The 21,549-nt window shown below is 46.8% G+C and overlaps 1 protein-coding gene and 1 pseudogene across 2 annotated transcripts in view; both read right to left on the reverse strand.

The window, feature by feature from the left end:
* Positions 1-1,291: 1,291 nt before the first annotated feature.
* LOC103085695 (60S ribosomal protein L34 pseudogene) lies at positions 1,292-1,687 on the reverse strand (annotated as a pseudogene).
* Positions 1,688-4,919: 3,232 nt separating this feature from the next.
* Positions 4,920-21,549, reverse strand: part of MTR (5-methyltetrahydrofolate-homocysteine methyltransferase) — a 118,045-nt gene continuing 101,415 nt past the window's right edge. For both annotated transcript variants that reach the window (XM_007452934.1, XM_007452933.1), the window contains 8 exons: positions 17,853-17,951; positions 16,451-16,526; positions 13,501-13,656; positions 11,807-12,003; positions 8,737-8,937; positions 7,833-8,025; positions 6,268-6,380; positions 4,920-5,492 (listed from right to left, as the gene is read on the reverse strand). In XM_007452934.1, the coding sequence (XP_007452996.1) occupies positions 5,406-5,492; positions 6,268-6,380; positions 7,833-8,025; positions 8,737-8,937; positions 11,807-12,003; positions 13,501-13,656; positions 16,451-16,526; positions 17,853-17,951 (1,122 nt within the window). In that variant the 3' untranslated portion in view covers positions 4,920-5,405. The remainder of the gene's footprint in view (positions 5,493-6,267; positions 6,381-7,832; positions 8,026-8,736; positions 8,938-11,806; positions 12,004-13,500; positions 13,657-16,450; positions 16,527-17,852; positions 17,952-21,549) is intronic.

Here is a 21,549-nt window from a genome sequence, read left to right on the forward strand (position 1 = left end):
TCCAGATGCGATCCCGTCTGCACCTCCACCTCCACGTGGAAGTCTCCCAGTTCTAACGCCATTCTTCCAAAATCCCAAAGTCAGGTGTCCAACTGCCGGTATTCAGCCACAGGAAACTTGTCCAGAGCTCCTTTCTCCTCCCCGCCTACATTCTCCACCTGCGTCAACGGTGCCTCCAGCGATCATCCTCCAAAGCCCGGTATCTGGAGCCACGCTTAGATCTGGCTGGACAGGGCACAGATGCTCCACTCTCTGTCCCCACCTTTGCATTGCTGTGTACTCTGTCCTTCCTTTCTTTAAAAAATACATTTGACACACACAAAACATTATCTACAAAGTCACCATCCCAGATCTTGGCTTATTATTCCTTTTCCTTTATTATTTTTATGTTTAATACATCACGTACAACATATTTAATACATACAGAATTCTACGATATACATGGGTTATAAAGCATAATAAACCATAAACCTACCATACAACTTAAGAACGAGAACATTACTAGTAACCAGCAACTACCCATGTGTCCCTCTGTTATCCACTCCCTCTGCTTCCCTCTCAGAGGTAAGCAGTAGGTTAAATTTTGGTTTAGCATTATTTTGTTTTGCTTCTTACAGTATAGTTTTGCCATTTATGTATGCTTAGACAATGTACTCTTTGGTTTTGCTTGGTTTTGAGCTCAATAAAAATAGTCTCAACCATACCCTGGGACTTGCTTTTTTTTATTAATATTTTCTGAGATTCATTCTTATTGTCAGGTATAGCTGTAGTTCACCTCGTCACTACAGAATAATATCCCGTAGTGTGAATATACCTAATTTACTTAAACATTCTCTCGTAGACAGAATGGCATTTCAGTTTTTCCCGTTATTAACTATTATGAAGATGTTACTATAACCATTTTTGTACACGCCTGCTGGTACACAAATGTAAGAGTTTACTGGATACACAACTGGGAGGTGGAGTCATACGCTAGATCCTAAAGTATGCAAATGTTCAACTCTGTGAGGTGTAGTTGTTTTCTAAAGCAGAGGTGCCTGTCTACACATCCACACAATGATGAGCTCACATTTAGCACCTGGTGCTGTAAGACTCCTTAATTTTACAAATCTTATGGATATAAACTGCAAGCTCATTGTGGTCTTAATTCATATCTCCAAGGTTTCTAGTTTCTACTCATTTATAAGCCCTATGTATTTCCTCTTCTTGTGAAATGTCTTTTCAAGTTTCTTCTGTTTTTTTTTTTTTTGTACTTTCTACTCTTTTTTTATTACTCAAAAAGGGTTCAATTTTAAATACAAAAGCTAAATAAAGCTTTCTGGCTCTGTGCTTGTACTTTCAACACTTTCACAACAATTTTCTGCTCCTCAATAAGGAAAGTGTGCTCGATCCTGTCACGGACACATTTAGCACACATGGAACCACCATAGGCCCGGCTGACATGTTTTTTTGTTTTAGACGATTTCACAAGAACTTAAAGTCTCACGGTGCGAAGTCCTTGAAGTCGGCCTGAGCACACGCCACCGGCGGATTTTGGTGTTTTCCTAATCTTCTTGGTATAAAGGTAAACAATTCTATTACCAGGGGTTCGGGACAGGCTGGTTTTGTTAGAGACTGTATTGTAGGACAGCCTACGATTGTATGTCAAACGCTGGACCATCCTGAATGTCTCTAGATACCGTCCCCAGAAGAGGAAGGCTATTTTTCTGTTTTATTTTTTAAAAAATAGGAATTCTCTATATATTCTGCTTACTACTCCTTTTTCAGTTAACTGTATCATAAATGTCAAGTCTTGGTTTATCTTTCCACTACACTAAATTGTTAGCTTAAGTGCTAGTTTTAATATATTTGATTTAATCGTCTTTTCTTTTATGATTAGCATATGTCTCAAGAGATTCTTTCTGGCCCTAAGGTTTTTTTCCATGCAAACATTTAAGTATTTGCTTTTCGTAATCAAGACCTTAATGTATTTGGAATTGACTGCTAGGTGAGGTGTGAGGCAGAAATCCATTTCACTGTTTTCCATAAGGATAACTGTGATTCTAGCACTACTTATGGAGCCACGCTTCCTGCCCCCACTGACCTGCCATGCCACCTCATCACATCTCAAAGGGCAGCATATACACCTGGGCTATTTCTCAGGCTCCTTAGCTCGCTGCACTGCTCAGAGCGCCTACCTCTGCACCACATACAACACAAACTCTGTAATAAAACTTACTGTCTTGTAAAAGGTCCCCTCAACCTCCTCATTATAGTCAGAAGCATCCAGCCATCTTCGTCCTTTGCTATTCCACAGATGTTCAGATATCTGCCCGTCACATCCAACAAAACCTGTTGGAATTTCTGCTGGAAATGGCATTGAATCTGAAGATAATTTTTGGGAGGTTTGATACCCTTACTACCTTCATGAACAAAGATACTGTAGTTCTTCATTTGTTTCTACCTTGCTTCTTCACCTTTATCCTTCAAATCCTCAGTCAAGCCTTAACCTAAACACTGCCTGCCTCAAACATGTATTTTACCTTCTCAACTAAAAGGAGGACAAGCGTGTCTTTCATGTGCAAATTTTTTAGATAGCTGCCAAGAGTCCAAGAAAAAGATGGGGTGTGTTTGAAGTTTGTTGCTGAGTACACTGAGAATTCGAGAAGAGTAAGATGATACTGGTTTGAGACCCACCGAGTCTTTGGTGTGCTTCAGCACAGAGGAGTCTGGATAGATTGCCCACTGAAACTGTATGACTAAGAAGTTAACTAGTGACAGGCTCATGAGGACCAGGCTTGAAATGGGCAGAGGAAGAGAAAACTATGAAAGTAGCTAAGAAATTACAAGAAACATGGAAGGTAAATCAGAAGAGTGAAGTCAAGGGGGAAGCAGGGAAAAGAGATTTTTGAAGAAGTGGTCAATACTGCCCAAACCCAGAGAAGAAAGATCACTGGAAAGGCCACGGGGTCTAACAATTAAGAGAGGGCACCAGTGACAGAAGAGATGGGTAACAAACAAACAACAACAACAACAAAACCTAACTTCACTGAGTTAAAGAGAGTATGGGAGGAGAAGGTGGTTGGCACAGAGCAGACACTCGGATATTTGTCGAGGACAAGACTGAGAGAAATGGAAAGAGGGCAGACTCTTCTCTAAATGAGCTCAGCTGTGAATAGAGGGAGGCTGATGGCAGAATATCTCAGATGAGGACCTGACCTCAACCACCATCCCACACGTTACAGACAGCAGAGTGAGCAGCAGAGTGAGGAGGGTTCTGAACAAGTGCTTCTTTAGAGGGAAAAAATAAATATGGGATCCATAATGGAAATGATGAGAGTGAGTGAGTGGATGTGAGAGCCACGGACGCGGATGACAAGGAGAGGTTCTGGACGTACCGGGAGAGACACAGAAAAGACACCGGCTGCAGAATGGTCACCTTCCTGCCTTTGAGGTCACCTGACATAAACTAAGGGGTTTTCAAGCTATATTCTATATTCTTTAATGAACATATAGGCACTCGAACTTGCACAAATTGTTTTTGTCTTTAGATAAAAGGCATCCATCATGGGATTAGATCAACAATACATTTAAGGAAGCCATTCCATCACATAACTAGTTGAGAAAAGATATGGTATATACTTAATGAAACTGGGAGACTCTTAGCAACTGTAATTCAGATAAAATACATTAAAATATTTGGAGGGGGTTATTCTTTCTTAAAGAAGGATGTGCCACCACCTAGAATAACATACCTGCTATGGAAGAGAAAATAAGCCCTCCACCTGAGCATCTCGGGGAAAATGAGTCCCCGTCTCAATCTAGCACAGATTAAATGGACCTAAAGAAAGCATATAATTCTCTTCACTTTAAGGGCAAGTGATGCCTAAGAAGGCATGTTACTCTGCAGGTAAACATGTATATGCTACAGTTATGCAGGATTATCGTTTGCTAAGTTTTTTTTCCCCCTTTCACCTCCAATGTACCTGAGTGTATATTTGATATAACTGCTTTGGGGCAAGGTCAACTTACATCATGAGGGGAGGGGGCACTGTCTCACAGACAATGAAGGCTGATGGTGCCTATGACATAGACAGTAGCTTCTCTCTCCAGTCACTGTGTTCAATGGGGCTCTAATCCCAGAAAGGATACCTAGTATATTCAACACAGTCGTTCCCATATGCATTTCCCCAGTATCTTTTCACCTCCATTAATCTCTTATTCCCTTTCCATGAGCACCTACCCTGTGCTGAGCTCGGGGACCCCCTAGAGAGCTCTACAGAAGCTGCCATCTATCAAGCTCTCACTGTGCGCCACAGCCCATGTTACCTGCCTACGTGCAGCATCTCCTTTAATCCACACCTCATGCCTGTGAGAGAGGAGCTAGTCTCTCTTGTCTCCATTTTACAGATGAGAAAATCGTGCTGATACTTCAGTCGCACAGCAAGAACGCGGCAAACCTGAAATGCGAATCTGGGTGTGTCTGACTTCAAAGTCCTGGTTCTTAACCATCTCCCTGCGATGACCACAAACAAGTCCACACATGCTGTTCCCATATCGTGCGAGTCTGGAGCTGGGGCAGCGCAGAAAAGGAAGAACTGAGTGGAGTGATGCCGCTCACCTATCCATGCTGCACGGACACGCAGCTGAGCCGAGAGCCTACTCAGTTCCGGAAAACAACCCAAGGCTGCTCACTACCCTTAGCGGCCACTCTCTCCGCCCACCTCCTTTTTCCCCCCTCAGGGTGAGGGAATATGAGATCACGAGAGGACAAAATGCTTGGAGAACGTGACTGTATCTGACTTGCCAGGGCCAACAGCAGCCTGAGTACCTCTGATAAGCCGGCAGGGAGAGCATGCCTCTGGCCACAGGGACTTCTGCAGGAGTCTAATTGAGGCTTCAGAAAAGGAGGTCTTGGGAGAGAGAGCAGAGTGATGCTTCTCCCCTGTCAGAGTAACCGCTCTAACCACTCAGATCAAAATGCCCCGTGGCTCACAGCATCACTCTGCCACAGGGTCACATACCCCTATTCAACTGACTTTCAGGCTTTTCTCTGAGAAAGAAGAAAGAAAGGAAGAAATGGTCTCCTAGATCTGGGGTAAAAATGAAAAAAGCAAGTTGACTTGCTTTGAAATGCAAAAGACCTCTATCTCCGGCTTGTCCTAGTCCCCAGGGACCGGGGACACCCCCGGAGTCTTGTTCACTGCTCTTCATTCAAAGTCCCCTGGAAAACAGCTGCTTGTTTTCCAAGAACTGTAGCAACACTCTGTTCTTCCATAAGGTCCCAGCAAACGTCCACAACCTGGAGCAGCACAAAGGTCAACCAGATGCAGACAGGCTCGCGGCCGCTGTGCTGTTATTATTAAGGCACTTCTGACTGTTTCTTTGAGGAAACAAGTACAGACAAGGTTAAAAAAAAAAAAAAGTTATTCTGTATCATATCCCAGAATGGGTCCCAGCCATTTCTCAACCTCGGCCACAGACATGCTCTTCCTCAAAGCATAATCCTCAATCTGCAAAAGATTAAAAGCAGTTTATTAAAACAAAATGATAAGACTTTTTTTTTTTTAAACATTTTTTAAAATTATTTTTTAATTTTTTTTTTTTTGGCTGTGCTGGGTCTTCGTTTCTGTGCGAGGGCTTTCTCTAGTTGTGGCAAGTGGGGGCCACTCTTCATCATGGTATGCGGGCCTCTCACTATCGCGGCCTCTCTTGTTGCAGAGCACAGGCTCCAGAGGCGCAGGCTCAGTAGTTGTGGCTCACGGGACTAGTTGCTCCACGGCATGTGGGATCCTCCCAGACCAGGGCTCGAACCCGTGTCCCCTGCATTAGCAGGCAGATTCTCAACCACTGCGCCACCAGGGAAGCCCCGATAAGACTTTTTGAACTCAAGTTTCCACAGCATTCGCCAAGATACATTAAGTACGTTTTATGTCTTTTGCCTTAATAGTAATCCACTGAGTTAAATGGAGACAGATATTTATCTATTCATCGAGGTGCCTTATTTTCCGGGCAGAAAAACAACATGTCGTAACTACCTCAGGCTGAGAGCCTGGCTGGGGTGTGTGTGCGGCAGGGGTGTGGGAGGGTTGGTCTCTGTGTAAACAGCAGGGTGAGAAATGGGGCAGTGGGCTGAAATCAAATCAAGACATAAACTGGAGTACATTTCTTCATCCTTTCCCTCTCATTTTATTCTCACTCACATGTAAAATAAAACAGGTTTAACAGTTCCATTCAAAACAAGACAGGCATCTAGGGATGCCACACACAATGAAACAGCTAACCTACCTGATCCTTGGAAATTTTCCCCACGGCAAAATATCTGGACCTCAAATTGGAGAAGTAAAGGCCGGATACCGCTGAAGCAGGTGCCATGGCCAGCGATTCTGTTAACCTAATGCCTGGGGAGAGCAGCATGGGGAGAAACGTTCGTTTATCCAGTGCTGAGACAGGCCTGCCAAGTGGTTGGCTCCCAGTATATTCTTGTTTACAAGTGAATGAGAGTGAGCTTGTGCCTTCCAGGTGGACACGTGACATAGCACGAAAGATGTGAGCAGACTCGTCTAGCAAATTCCCGCCGAGGGGATGAACAAATTCAGGATGTGCAGATTTCCTCTAACCTGGGGGGAGAGGCCTGGAAAAGACTCTACATTCTTATGCCTGCCCTCCAAGATCAGCCATGGAGGCTACGCCTGGGCCTTCTAGACAAGGACTCCAACCCTGCAGATGGGGACACCACCTGGACCTCCAAGCGCACCTGTGAGGCCAAGGCCACTAGGGGAATGACAGACAGCCAGGCCCCATTGAGGATGAGCCCACACCAAGGCTATCTAGTCTACGCCATTCACTTTCTGGACAAGGCAACGGAGCGACGTAAAGGCTCGGTGCTTTGCCAAAGATTGCCCAGCTGGCTTACGACAGAAACGGGTCCCCAAGTCCCCGTCTCCTGTCTCCTGGAGCCGGTGACATCCCTGCCAGCCCAGATTCAATGAGCCTCATAGCTCTTCACGTCCATCTACATTCCTTTAACGTCTTCAGTGTGGATGGCATGCTTTTGATGAACTCCACTGAAAACAGTACACTGTGTTCACAGTGGTGTAGAAGTAAAGAGAGAGGGAGCGGAAGGGAAGGGTGGGAATTCTGTGAGACGAGGGTCCAGAGACACTCCTAGAAGTGGTGGAAGGAGAGAGCGATGTGAAATACATTATTAAAGGTTACAAAGGTCACTCAATAGTGGAGAGACTGAAAACAGTAACACACATGTAATAGGAAAATGGGGCAGGGGATGTACGGGCTGGTGTGAGTCAGCTAAGCTCCCATCTATTGTAGGTGAAAAGAAAATAATGAAAACTGATAAACCTGAAAATGGTGATGAAAGACCACTACTCAACAATAATTCTACAGGGCCTCCATGTGCATGAATTGAAATGAGTTTCTTTTCCTCCTGTTAAAATAATAATGATATATGGGCTTCCCTGGTGGCGCAGTGGTTGAGAGTCCGCCTGCCGATGTGGGGGACACGGGTTCGTGCCCCGGTCCGGGAGGATCCCACGTGCCGTGGAGTGGCTGGGCCCGTGAGCCATGGCTGCTGAGCCTGCGCGTCCGGAGCCTGCGCTCCGCAGCGGGAGAGGCCACGGCAGTGAGAGGCCTGCGTACCGCAAAAAATAATAATAATAAATAATAATAATAATATGGAGGTGAAGGACTAGAACACACTGCTGGAAGTGAGAAACGATGGGATCAGGGATCTCACTGTAAGCCTCTCCGTGTCTCCCACCTGCTCCCCCCGCACGCCTTCGCTCCGCTACCGTGTGTGTAACATGAGGCAGGATGCGCTCCTGCCCGGTGCTGACCTGTGTGCCGCTCCACGTCCGCCAGCCTCCACATGGTCAGCTTCTCGGTGTGGTCGGGCTGGCTGGGGTAGCCGGGTGCCGGCCGGATGCCCTCGTAGCGCAGCCTCCGCAGGTCAGCCACGGCCAGCTGCTCGCCACCACAGTAGCCCCACAGCTCCCTGCGGACCCGCGCGTGCAGCTCCTCGGCGAAGGCCTGGGGCGGAACACACGGTCGGAAGGAGGCGGGAGCCCTTCTCCTACCCTCCCTCCTGCCCGCCGTTCCGCCCGCAAACACTCCTCCCTGACCCGACAGCAGGTGGGGGAACCGGTGAGAAGGATGGGCCGGGGGCTCAACTCATCTGTACTGTCATCAGCTGCTCTGCGGCTCAGTTCTGGCCTCAGCCCGGGCTCTCAAGGATCATATTCAATGATCCGAGGATCCGAGGCCCTTCAGACCTTTCTCTGATGCTCAGGCTACAGCTTATGGTGGCCAGAAGGAGGAGCAGGGACCATGACAGCAGCCACTGACTCTGCTGTGAGCCTCCGGAAAAGGGGAGCGGCTCCCACAGCTTAGGCTGCCCCACCGACAGAGGAAGATGAGGGATCTACAGGGGAGCCCAACATCAGAACGAGAAGCTCTGAAACAGAACCTGTTTGGCTTTTTGCAGGGTCCTCTGGAAAACATCAAATCACAAGCACAGGGCGACACCAGAACCAAGACAAGGAAGTCAAGGCTCCACGGGCCACTCCAACTACAGCGTCGCTGAAGGCTACTCTGTGCCCAAAGATGAGGCGCGAGAGTGACTCGAAAATACAGGATTTAAGAGTATGTGTGCTGTTAGAGCCCAACACACACACACACACACGCGCACACACACACGCACACGTGTGCGCGCACTCTGGCCTCAGGGCACCGTGGCTCTACCTCGGCCAGCCGGTCCCCCAGCGCCTTGACCATGATGCTGCTGTAGTCGTCACACTCTTCCTCGTAGGCCTTGCTCAGCTCTTCCACCCCGAAGCAGGCGACGGCAAACAGACCCAGGTAGTCGGGGACGCCCGAGTGCAGAGGGGCGATGAAGTCCGAGAGGCAGAGGTAGGGGTCTGCGCTGGCAGAGTCCTTCTCGGCCTTGAAACACAAGGAGTGGGCAGAGTGGCCATTAGCATAGAATTGGCACCAACACACAGAGAAGAGCAATCGAGCACCTTCCAAAGAATACAGCTTCAAATGGGGCTGTCTGTCTGTTTTGTTCACTGTTACATCCCCAGCACTTAGAAGGGCGCCTGATATGTAGTGAGTGTTCAATAAACATGTGTTGAATAAATAAATGGAACGAGATCTTTTAGAAAGATATGACATGAAATGACATACACAGTTGAGAAACCAGTTAACTCGCTCATTCACACACTGACCAAACATTTACTGAATGCCTACAGAAACTGGAACCCTAAATATTCATATAAAAAGGTTTTCTTTTCCTCCAAAAGTGTTTTCAATTCAAGATCCACATTAAATCCTAAAGTTATGTTCAAAAGGGGTCCACTAAGTGTGTAAGCCTCTACTTTACATCGACAGAAGCAGTTCAACAAACAGCTAAGGTCAGCAACACAGGGCCACGTGCTGTCCACCACGGACGGTGGGTCAGGGGATGGCTAAGGACACTGCTGGGCTGGCCTGAAACCAATCAAAAATTGAGCAGGATCTGCTTCTGAGGTTCTCTCCTCAGGCCAGGTGGCCATCCTCGCCTGCTTTCCACCTTCAGCTGATGACTGACTTATCCCTGCTACTGAGCTGACAAATAAGGTCTTACACATACTTCACAATCAACACGTTTGCTGAGGAGGTAAATAACAAATGACTAATATTTACTGAGTGCTGACTGTGTGTCAGGCACTGGTCTTGGTGCTTTATATGAATTAACTAATCCAATCCTCTCAACAACCTCGTGAAGTAAGTGACACCACCAGCTCCATTTCATACAAGAAATCCAAGGCAGCGAGAGCTTGAAGAACTAGTTCAAGGTCAGACAGTGGCAGGCCCATGGGTCTGATCCACAACCAATGCTCCTGACCACTATACAACACTGCTTAGGACAGACCAATTAATGAGCAGTCAACCCAGAAGCTTCACAGCTATTTGCTTGCCAGCTCTGGAAACAAGTACAGCCTAATCGACACTGGGCAGAAAACAGTTAAGTGGCTGCAGACAAGAAGGTATTTGATAAAGTGGAAATGTCACAGAGCCAGGGCCAGCTATGCAGGGAGGAGCTGCCTTCCACTTGTACTCTGCCCATCAACTGTTCTTTGCTAACAAAAGCCACAAGGAGATACAAAGTTTCCCAGCACCATAAGGAGAGACAGGTCACAGAGCCATACAGCTCTTTAAAATAGACAGCGATCAGAGCCACTCAGAACAGAAGACTCCCGGAGCAGTAAGTTGCTGCAGGCAGAATTTTCCAGCGTACTGGAAAAAAGCACATCCTTAGAAATAGCTATCTGGGTAGGTAATACACGTACATTGAAAAGTCATTATATTAAATGCCCTAATACAGTCCCTCACAGACTGCCTGGACATGAATGGTGTTGGATGTAAAAAGAGGTCAGAGGACACAGGGCTTGAAGGATGGAAATTCAGGCCAGGGTGGAGGTTTCTGACCTTAATTACTTTTTTAAAAGAAAAGTCACCAGTTCCCTAGTGAGGAGGGGCTAGAACTTAACATTAGAATCCTCTTGTGTTCTGAGGTGTCTGAGCCTGAGTGCACGGAGTGAGGATGCACCAGGCCTGGGTGCAGAGAGTGAGGACGTACTGGGCCTGGGTGCACACAGTAATGGTGTAGATGCCCCCATTTAACTTGTTATGGTACTGTTTAATGTCCCAAGTTTAAGGATTCCCTCAGACGTTGTTACAGTTAAAACATCTGACATTATGAATTACACTGTGATTATGATTAAAAGCAATACTATCACTCCTGAATGACTGAAAATGGTAATAAGACCATATGCGAGAATCACTTGCCACCGTCCTTTGTTAATGACTGGTGAATTCTGGCTCCAATTCTTGATCAGGGCAGCTCTTTTTTTTTTTTTTCCGGTACGCAGGCCTCTCACTGTTGTGGCCTCTCCCGTTGCGGAGCACAGGCTCCGGACGCGCAGGCTCAGCGGCCATGGCTCACGGGCCCAGCCGCTCTGTGGCATGTGGGATCTTCCCAGACCGGGACACAAACCCGTGTCCCCCGCATCGGCAGGCGGACTCTCAACCACTGCGCCACCAGGGAAGCCCCAGCTCATTTTTTATAGCAGCTAAAGGGACATGCTTACAGATTTGCATGTTTAAAGGTGGGGTCATAGGAGAGGGCGCCGTGTGGAGGAGAGCCTGTTCTGTGACCCGGGAGAAGCCAGTGGCATGAGACAACAGCCATCGGGGTGTGGACAGGCTGGGCTCTCCCCTCCGAGCTGCACAGCTCAGCGCACTCTCCATCAGCTTTCGTTTTCACCTCTGCAAAATGGAAACATGTAAACTGCCCGACAACAGGTTGTGTGGAAATGAAACAAGAAGGTCCATTAAGTGCCCTGCTAAGCAGCTGGCCCCTGGTAGACACCCAGCGAATGTCTGCTCCCCCCAGTCTTCGCCTTGAGAAAGGAGCCGCCAGCCTATTTTAATGACAGGCCCGGATGCAAACCAACGTTCTTGAGCAAGTGAATGTCCAACTGTGCGTGACCCCCTGAGGCAGCAGCAGTGTTTCTCCTCACCCAACCAACCCCGACAGGAAACACCTCCCTCCTGCTGGTGCCCGAGAGGCCCAGCTTCTAAACCCACACTGGCCCCTTCTCTATATCACAAATGCCTTGGGCTCGGGGCTGTGACTGGTCATTTGGGGTGAGGTGGGGCAGAGCTATGCTTACACAAAGTTCAAACTTACACCATTCTTATTTATGTTTTTTGAGTGCTTAAAACAAAGAGTAGGGCAATGTGTCCGCTGGCCACACGGCCTCCGCACCTGCTGCCTGAGTCCGTAGAAGGTGGCGATGGGCTCCACGGCCTGGGGTGCAGCGCCCTCCGCATACAGGTGGATGTCGTCCTGGCTGCTCTGCGCTGGCCAGAACCCAACCACGCCCCTGGCGTGGAGCTGCTTCTGACTAATCAGTGCCTGCAGCATATTTTGGGCATCATCATAGACTTTTTTGGCTTCTTCACCTGTTAGGAAAATATCGTAAGAATTCACTTAGAGATGCCAATAATAACCAGCAAAGAATGCTTCTTTTTAAAACTACTACCTCTCCTCAGCCATCTTCTCTCTTCACCCCTCTCTTTTCCCCTCAAATACTTTAAAAATCAGTGTTTGCCATCAGCAACCCCAGGTGCAGGAGCTAAGGGTTCAGCATTTCTGCTAAGTGCAGCTCCCGTACACAGTCTGCTTCGCCAGCTCAAGCCACTTATTTTTCCATTTAACAAAAGGCAGAGAGCCAGCTCTTGGCTCCCTGCAGCAATGTATCAGACAGAGAGTGAGTCAAGGCAGGCCAGACCCTTCCACCACCACTTTCCTCATGCACAGACAGCTCCCCTGACCTCGCCGTGACCCCTGGGGGTGCAGAACAGCCTGAGGAGTGGAGTGTGGCTTCAGTGCTGCTCCCGGATGGCCCAGCCCAGGGCCCGTCAGGCCCTCACCTGGTTCCGGCGGGAGCCAGCAGGATTAGGGTTAGGCTTTCTGTCCGGGCCTGGCCAGCCCTGCTTCAGCCACTCAACTGCTCATCTGTGATCACTCGGGAGCAGATCAGAATGAGAGGCCCTTGCCCACTGCTGCACCTCGGCTAGCCCGGGAGCCGCTGAGTCACAGCACCTAACACGCAACCCAGGGCCCCCCCAGGAAGCGGGCAAGGGCCACTCTCCCAGGCTCCCCTCAGCCCTAACCCCATACACCCACCAGTCCACCCCCCACCTTGCTCTGAGCTGGCTGTTACAGAACCCTTTGAAGGGCTTAGTGTTTCGGTCCCATGTCTCTGGGGGCAGGGCTGACAGCGAGACGCAGGGCTAGCAGTTTATCTATCAACTAGCTTGTCACCCCCAGCCCCTCCCCAGCAGGCACAATAGGCTCCTTGCCGGTCCCCAAATCAGCCCACGCATCTGTGCCTTCCCACTCGGTCTCCTCGGCCTGGAGTGTCCTTTTCTTCATCACCACCTCACATTCCCAGTCCCAGGCCCAGTAGCTCCCACTAATCTTCAAAAAGCAGTTCAAACACCACCTCCTCCAGGAAGCCTCTCCTGATGTCCCACTCTGAGGTCTGTCTCATTTCCCTGTGTCCACAGAAGCCGGGCCTTGGTCCCGCAGCAGGAGCTCATCCTGCTGTACGGGAATCACCCTCCAATGCTGCACCAGCCAGCCAGGTACCAGACGGCAGCGATGATACATCTTCTTTTGTTTATCCCCAGTGCCCAGCATGTAACTGATGTCAATAAACATTTAGTAAAGAATGGATAAATGAAATGCGAAATGTAGTCAGTAAATAAGGACCAACTCAGCAGATTACAAACTGTCAAAGAGCCGAGCGGATGGAACAGTACCCTACATCATGTCCTAACAGTAAACGCTCTCCTGCATAATCCACCCCGCTGCTCACCACCTATTCTTGTCTTCAAAGTCCCAAGACCATGTCTCGGATACCAGAGCAGGATGTAAGGACTTACTGAACTAACCTACAGCTTTGTCGTCAAATATCTTGGGAAAGCCTCGGTTTGGGTATTTGCCCCGGAGCTGCCAGACGTCAAAGAAAGGCTTCCAGTCAATGTAGTCCACCAGCTTCTGCAGGTCGTAGTCTTCAAAGACCCGAGTCCCAAGGAACGTGGGCTTCACTACAGGACAGAGTGAGAGGCGTGAACCCTGGCGCCGGCCTGAGGCTCAGTGCCACTCATGCCTGGTGCCGCCTCCGGGAGGCCTTCCCGCTCTGTTGGCTCCCACGCTCCGCCTCCCTCCTGTCACCTGGAGCAGTTGTTTTACAAAGAGGGGAACTTGAAATTACTGCGGAGAAGGAGTAATTAGCCAGCACATCTTAAAAAAACCTCTTCTTCCCCTGCAGCTGACTGACACCACCACCCTTGGAAACTCTTCCCTCAACCCTCCCCACCAACACCCCCACCCAAGAAACAAGACAGACTGGGGTTGATCTCACTTGTACAAATGAAGACGATACTAAAAGAAAGAGCACATGTAACAGGCCACTTCCATAAAGTTTAAAAACATGAATCAATAATCGATCAATGTATTGCCTACTGAACATATGCACATAATCAAAGTCTGCGGAAATGCACGGAAATGAGGCATCAAATTCAGGATACTGCAGGGGCTCACAGTAATTCCCACATGTATGGTTTTGTCTTTTTTAAGTGGGCAGTAGCTTATTCCTTAAGTGCCTGGTGGAGGTACATGAATGTTCAATACAGTCTTCTTTACGCCTCCCTGTGAATCTAAAAAAGATCCTAAGTGAAATACTGGTGAAGACTTCAGAGACAGATGATGCCACTGGGCTTCCTGGGGCACCAGTACCGCCCCGCACCACCAAGTCCCGGTTGGTTAGGCTGGGGTCCAAGGTGACCACTCCACTGCCCGCTTCCCAGCCCTCACGCCCTCAGTTTCCTGATCTGCAAATAAGGATCAGAGAACTTAAACTAAAGCACCACGCTCAGGTGCTCAGGGATAACACGGAAGTCTCAAAAGTGTTTTTCCCTCGTTAGACAGTAACAGTGAGAGGTGAAAGTACAGGAAAAGAAAAGTATGTGCAGCTTCTTAATTTTGCCTGGAAATCTCTACCTTTTGACATAGTTCATGGTAGCTTTTTCCCATGTGTTCCTGGTCATCTTTTTATTATACAGGACAATCCTTTCTTTGTAAATATTCTATTATGCTGGTTTGTTTGGTAATTAAAAAGAAATTACAGCTATTCTCCTGACTGAAGTGTCACCCTGCCTGTAAAGTCAGGGAAACGCTCTGCTTCCGGGTCACTCAAGGGTGTTATTCTTGAATGAGTTTGTCAGCCAGAGTTGGAGATGTGTTTGAGGTTTTACCACCAAAGACCTAGAGAGAAGAACCTTTCCTTCTCTCTTTATTGACTTCTTGCAACTACGCTAAGGCTGGGTTGTCCTTAGGGGCCCTACATGGGGGTTAAACAGCCACTTGAAAAGTGTCACCACTGCCACCTGGTGCTGCAGGCCTTCAGTGGACTATTGCCACTGACATGTATTTTGGACGCTTGGCTTGGCTAAAATGGGCTCCCCCTTGTGATATTTTTCCAACTTCATACTGAAAGGAAAAGAAAATAATAGTTTGGACTATATAGTGATTTATATTTTTCTAATCACTAATATTTTTCTAATCACTAATATTCTAATCACAAGGCAGAACCAAGAAACAGCCAAACGTAGGCAAACTAAGGAAGGGGAAGGCCAACCACAGTGCCTTGGTCCAGCTGACACCTCAGAAACTTGTTCCCGTCTTGCTGTCTGTTATCCCATTTCACTTACCTGGCCACCCCTGAAATACACGCCCCGCCTCCCCATACACAAGGCCCAGCAAGCAGATAACCAGGAAAATATCAGAAAAATATTAGAAAAAGATAACCTTTTCTAAGGTTTACATGTCTTATTTTATCCTCACATTTCCATAAAGTAACTCCTTTTTTACATATTAGAAACTGTCAAACATGGAAGCAATATGCTCAAGGTCACTTGGGATCAGAACCCAAGCCTCCCAGCTCCCCATTTGCCTTCTTCTCACTAAACCCCACTGAACTCAGCAGGACTGAATCTAGAACCCAGCTCACCTATGTTTCCAATTTAATCCACTCTGCTGAGTGTGTGCAGAACACGGGGGTCATGAGCAATGAAAGTGGATTTGAGATGTTACCTGGGAAATACAGATTCAATTAATATAACCCCTGTTCACCCTGTCTCGATTTTGCATTCGTATCACATGCCTCTTTGAACCTGTCAAAACGTCTTACACATTTTATTCCTTCATGAACACCTATGCAAGGCAAGAAAAGTGGCTAGAAATCAGAAGGGCAAGAAACCAAATGAAAGAAATCAAAAGAGGGAAGCATCCAAGAGAGAATGAGAGTGAACAAAAATAGGAGAGCCTGCTTCACTGCAATGTTTTAAGGTCTGTTCAACGCGCAGGCATGTGCAATTTCAGACATTCCACGTCTGCACTTGGGCCCGCCTGGGACCTAGGCCAAGGTAGTGACAGCACCACCCAGGCAGGTCTCTAGAACTGGCTTCAACCTGAAGGAGGCCCACTCAAACAAAGCACAGAGGCAAGAGTATGGGTTTAGAAGACAGATCAGAGATAGAATGCTAGTAACCTCCCAAGTTATTACCCAAAACTCAGTTTCTTCAAGTAAAAGTGGGGATAATAGCACTTCCTGTGTCAAGGACTCAGAGCCGCTGCAGGTCAATCTCGGGACAATGTTTAGTTCTCCATAAATGGCACCTGTTGACTTTTATTTTTGATCATCACTGCCCTTCGTCATCACTACTGAACATAATTAAGAGTTTTTAGCTGCCTGTTTGATTCTGCTGCTCAGTAAATGCAAACATCTCTTCAGTACACAGTTATCACATGCACTTTTCTCTAACCAATAGCCATACAGACCTGGGGGAGGTTCTGACAGCCAGTCAATATGGAAACCGCTTTCTCTAGCTTGCCTTAAGGTTAAGTATCTTCTTTCCTATGAAAAAAGGAAAAGTCATTCAGTCAGAGACTCAGTGTTTCAGCTGCTACTATGAAAGCATGCCCAAGGAAGCTAGTAAATGTTTTGCAAGAAAACACACGCTTTTATTCATGAAAATTCATATCCCAGAAAGCTCTTCCTTTCCCATCCAATATGGCTTCACATCAGCACCAGAACAATAGAGAGTAAAGATGCAATGAGCATCCGTTACATATGGATACGCAAATGCCAGGTGGACCTGCAGCCTTCACCGTGAGGTAAAGCGTGCGACGGGGTGGCCTCCTGCCTGTACTTCACCTGAGGCTGGGATTAACTGGTGGCCACCGACTGTCCTGAGGCCCAGAAGGCAGAACCAAGAAACAGCCAAACGTAGGCAAACTAAGGAAGGGGAAGGCCAACCACAGTGCCTTGGTCCAGCTGACACCTCAGAACCTTGTCCCCGTCTTGCTGTCTGTTATCCCATTTCACTTACCTGGCCACCCCTGAAATACACGCCCCGCCTCCCCATACACAAGGCCCAGCAAGCAGATAACCAGGAAAAAATATCCCAACGACCTCTGAAGAGTAATCATGCCTAGTCTCCATGGATCACCTGAAGCTAATCTACAGAGGGACAGTTCTTGAAACATTATTCTGCACAGAGAGCTTCGGGTGATCAGGCAGAGAAACTTACAATGGTCCTGTCTAATGTCTTCATTCTCTTCCATTATTTCCTCAAGCATAAGGATCTGTGAGAGCCACCTCAGTACACTCAGTCCCCGTCTCCCTTCTGCCTATAAGTTCATGTTTTATTCATTCTCATAAGTGGCAGCCAACATAGCACCCAACACCTACTTCTTACTCAGTACATGTTTGGAGGAATAAATAAAATTAACCTTAATATAACCCAAAATTACTGGGAACACTGAAGAACGCTGATGTGAACTAGAAAGTAGGACTTCCCAAAAATGATCCCAAACCTTCCCCTCCTCCAAACAGCACATTCACATTAAAAACTGTAGAATCGGACTTCCCTGGTGGTCCAGTGGTTAAGAATCCGCCTTCCAATGCAGGGGATGCAGGTTAAATCCCTGGTCAGGAAACTAAGATCCCACATGCTGTGGAGCAACTAAGCCCGTGCACCACAACTAGAGAGCCCGCGCACCACAACTACCGAGCCTGAGCACCCTGGAGACACGGGCCACAACTAGAGAAGCCCGCATGCCGCAACGAAGATCCTGCATGCCGCAACTAAGACCTGACGCAGCCAAAAAAACCAAAAAACAAAAAACTGTAGGATCGTTTTATTACTCAAACAAGCGGGGACCTGTTTTTGTCACTTACCTTGAGAGACTCATAATGGTCTTGTCTAATATCTTCATATTCTTCCATAATCTCCTCAAAGTACTCATCTTTTAGATTCTCATCTAACAGTTGAGAACACTGAAAATGCAAGATCAAAGTTCAATAACCATAGAGCAGCGAAAGAAGATAAAACATGAGTAATACTGGTCAGCCTAGGGTCACCTCCTTCAGGAAGCCTTCCCATACTAACATCATTTCCTCTCCCTTCACCAGTTGTGCTAATGCCTGCCTGGCTTTACAGTAAAGGGTTAACTCAGCAGGGCTGGGATGCTCCAATGTTGCACGTTACAAAGAATAGACTGGACTTTGTCCGTTCCTGGGAGATAAACTCTAAGCCCTCAGAATATCCTGCCTGATAAAGAATGTCTTTGTCTACCTGGGGCCTCGGGCCATCCCAGAAAGTTTATGCTAACAATGTGAATTATGGGGGAACTTGGCTTACATGCTATCTAACCTCTGGAGGGGTTGAAGCCTGAGTACCCCATAAGGTACTCAGACAGGTCAGACAGGTGAGCATGCCCTGCCTATGTGACTGGCTTCCAATAAAAGCCCAAGACACTAGGTCTCAGGCGAGCGTCCCTGGTTGGCAACACTCCGTACATGCTGTCACACATCATTAGTGGAAGAATTAAGCTCTGTCCGTATGACTCCGAGGGGAGAGACACCCGGATTCTGGTGCCTGGCCTTTTCTAGATTCCACTCAATTTTAATCTGTATCCTTTCATGGTTATAAACCGTGATTGTGAGTATAACAGTGTTTCTGAGTTCTGTGAGTCCTAGCAAATCACTGAAACTGGGAGTGGTCTTGGGGCCCCAAAACACACTGGTTAGGTACCCCCTCTTCAGGGTTTCAAAGATACTCTGTTCATCTCTCCATCACTGCATTTACCACAGGCTTCCAGCATCTGCCTAGGCATCTACCTCCCTGACTAGAGGACAGGCCCTGTGAGGGTAGGATTGCACCTTAACCACCTTCATGCCCCTGGCTTCTAACGTGGGGCCCCGAACATAGAAGGTGCATCCTCACAAAATATTTGCTGATGGAATGAGGCTGATCTTCACAGTCAACCATGAGCTTGTGCTAAAATAAGAAAGGAAACTGATCATCTGAGAAAAGTGAGGCTACTCAGTAAACTGTAAAACTAGAATCAGCTAAATAGTATTTATGACTATGATTATCAAATAGGTAGAATAGCTGCCACCAAAGCTCAAAATAAAATCACAAAGGAAGAGGAAATGGCTGCTGCTGTTCCCATCAGTTCCAAAATCACAGCACTGCCCCAACTCTGCATCCTGCAGCAGGATTTTCTAACACACAAAAAGGCAGGGAAGTTCAATCCCATTATCTGAAATGGAGGAAGTTCGGCTGGATGATGGCTAAAGTGCCCATCAGCTCTAAATGTCTATAAATCTGTGTGAATTGTCTAAGTATCTCTAATAAAAATCCAATCACCTGTGAGTTAGTATAAAACCAAATCACTTTAAGAAATATAATCAGTAAAGGCCATTGTGATAAGCCTAAAAACAGGCTCCCAAATGGTATGCATACTAGAGTAATTCCCAGTCTTACATGAACCTCACCTCAATGGAGTCCTCATTTAGGAAATCCAGCAGAGCTCATGAAAACAAGAAGGGATGTCTACTCCTGAGCTCCCCCAAAGTACATGCAATCAGTATTTTAAAACACTGTTGCATTCTGCTAGAATTTAAACTCTGAGAAAGTAACCCCCTGATTTCCAGAACTTGACAGCATCCGACACAGGAACTACTGGGTAAATGGAAGGGGTTGCTGCTGTTGGCTGGTCCCTTCCACACCCCCCGTGGAGCTCCTGCTGCCAGAGCTGTGGCGACAGGCCCCTCCCTGCCCAGGCTGACTTGCTCAATGGAAACAAGCTCATGGCCAATTATATGGGCTAATCTATGTGGTCCTTCCATCACAAAACCAGAGTCCATCCTGTGTTTTCTTGCCAACCATCAGACATAGTAGAATTTTTCTCTTCCTTTTTTTCTTTTTTCTTTTTCACGGCAAATTGCAGCACAATTTACGTTGGGAATACGCTGAAAATTTATTTTCTAATTTAAAGAGGACTGAATATTCGCACCTTGTTTTTAATTTTTTTTTAAAAAAAGGAAAGAAAGTAAGGGGGCATCCATCGTCCAGTCTAAATCTCCAACTACTATGTATGTAATTGCCACATTTTGGAACCTTTCAAATAAATACATGAGACAGTAGCTACAGTGTGATCCTGCGTCATGATCACTGCAGTGAGATCAAGACTCTGAACCATCAATCTAAACAAATCAACCTAAACAAACTGTACCACTGACTCCCGAAATGTGTCACTGGCAATAACCCAAATGATTTACCATCAGACTTATGTCTGAGTAATTTCAAAAGGTGGCTGTTTCTTTGTATATGAGAAGAGCCAACTACTGTCGACTGCCTGGCTGGACCAAACGGTAAAAGGCACAGACACCCACGCCTCATCCTCTGCTGGCTTCCAGCTGGGCCCACGGAGCTTTAGCTCTTCCAGACGGTGGAGGAGTGTCCTCGGAAGAGAATCAAGGGACCAAGTCATTCCCAGCTAAAGTCTTCCCCGACCTGTGGGGTCAGTGGTACCACTGTGCACGCAAACGGGACCAACGGCCTGGTCTCCAAACAGGAAATGTTTACAGTCATTCATTAGCATTTGAAAACAGGAATAAGCCTTAAAGAGAGGCTCACTGGTTACTCAACCATGGACCTGACATAACCTCTTTACGAAACACTATCCAAATATAAGATCCAAAAAATTGTTTTTAAATTGAGTTGTAGAAATGTAGTTTATTTGCACGTTAGTCTATCTCAATGGCAATTTAAATAACTGCAATTTTATGACTCCAGCCCGATTTAATTTTATCCTTCTTAATAAAGGAGACATTAAATATTAATGGAACAAGTTTAACTAACGCCACACAGAGTAAGAGCACCTGCATTCAAATCCACACCTGTTGCTTCAGGGATGTGTGGCCTCAAGAGTTACTCATCTCTTCGTTCCTGTTTCCTCACCTCTAAAATGGGGATAATGAAAGTATATACCTCACGAGGATTAAATTAAAAATCCATATGAAGCACTTAGCACAGTGCTGGGTACACTATAAATATTTAATAATGTTAGCGATTATTGTATAATTTTCATATAAGTAAATTCAAAGATCTGAAAGAATTCCTTTGGAAAATGGCTCAGGAAATGTGTCGCCCTGGTCCAGGCTGCGTGACAGTGCCTGGTAGTGTCACAAGTCACCAGGCCCCTCGCCTGCAAATGTGAAGGTTGGACTAGATTAGTGGTGCTTAAATTGCGCTCTTTCAAGGGATGAGGGGTGGAAGGGGCCGCTCTTCTTTGTATTCTACTGAGTTTTCAGGGGAGACATCACTTGCAAACAAGGTTTCTGTGGCTAAAACAAACTTGGAAACCACTGGACAACATGGTCACTCAGATTCCCAAAACCTATTATATCCCATTATTCAGTGAAAATAATGAAACACATAATAAGAGACGATGTTAGGCTTCACTGATGGAGAAAAGCAGGAAAAACCACTTAGGTAAGTTCTTTATTATATTTACCAAATTCTGTGTTTTCAACATATATCTGTGAATGCTTTTCTGCCCTTCGGTAGGGTCAATTGACCCATTCC

Source organism: Lipotes vexillifer, unplaced genomic scaffold (genome assembly GCF_000442215.2).
Source record: "Lipotes vexillifer unplaced genomic scaffold, Lipotes_vexillifer_v1.1 scaffold1088, whole genome shotgun sequence".
In the NCBI taxonomy this organism is placed as follows: Eukaryota; Metazoa; Chordata; class Mammalia; order Artiodactyla; family Lipotidae; genus Lipotes; species Lipotes vexillifer.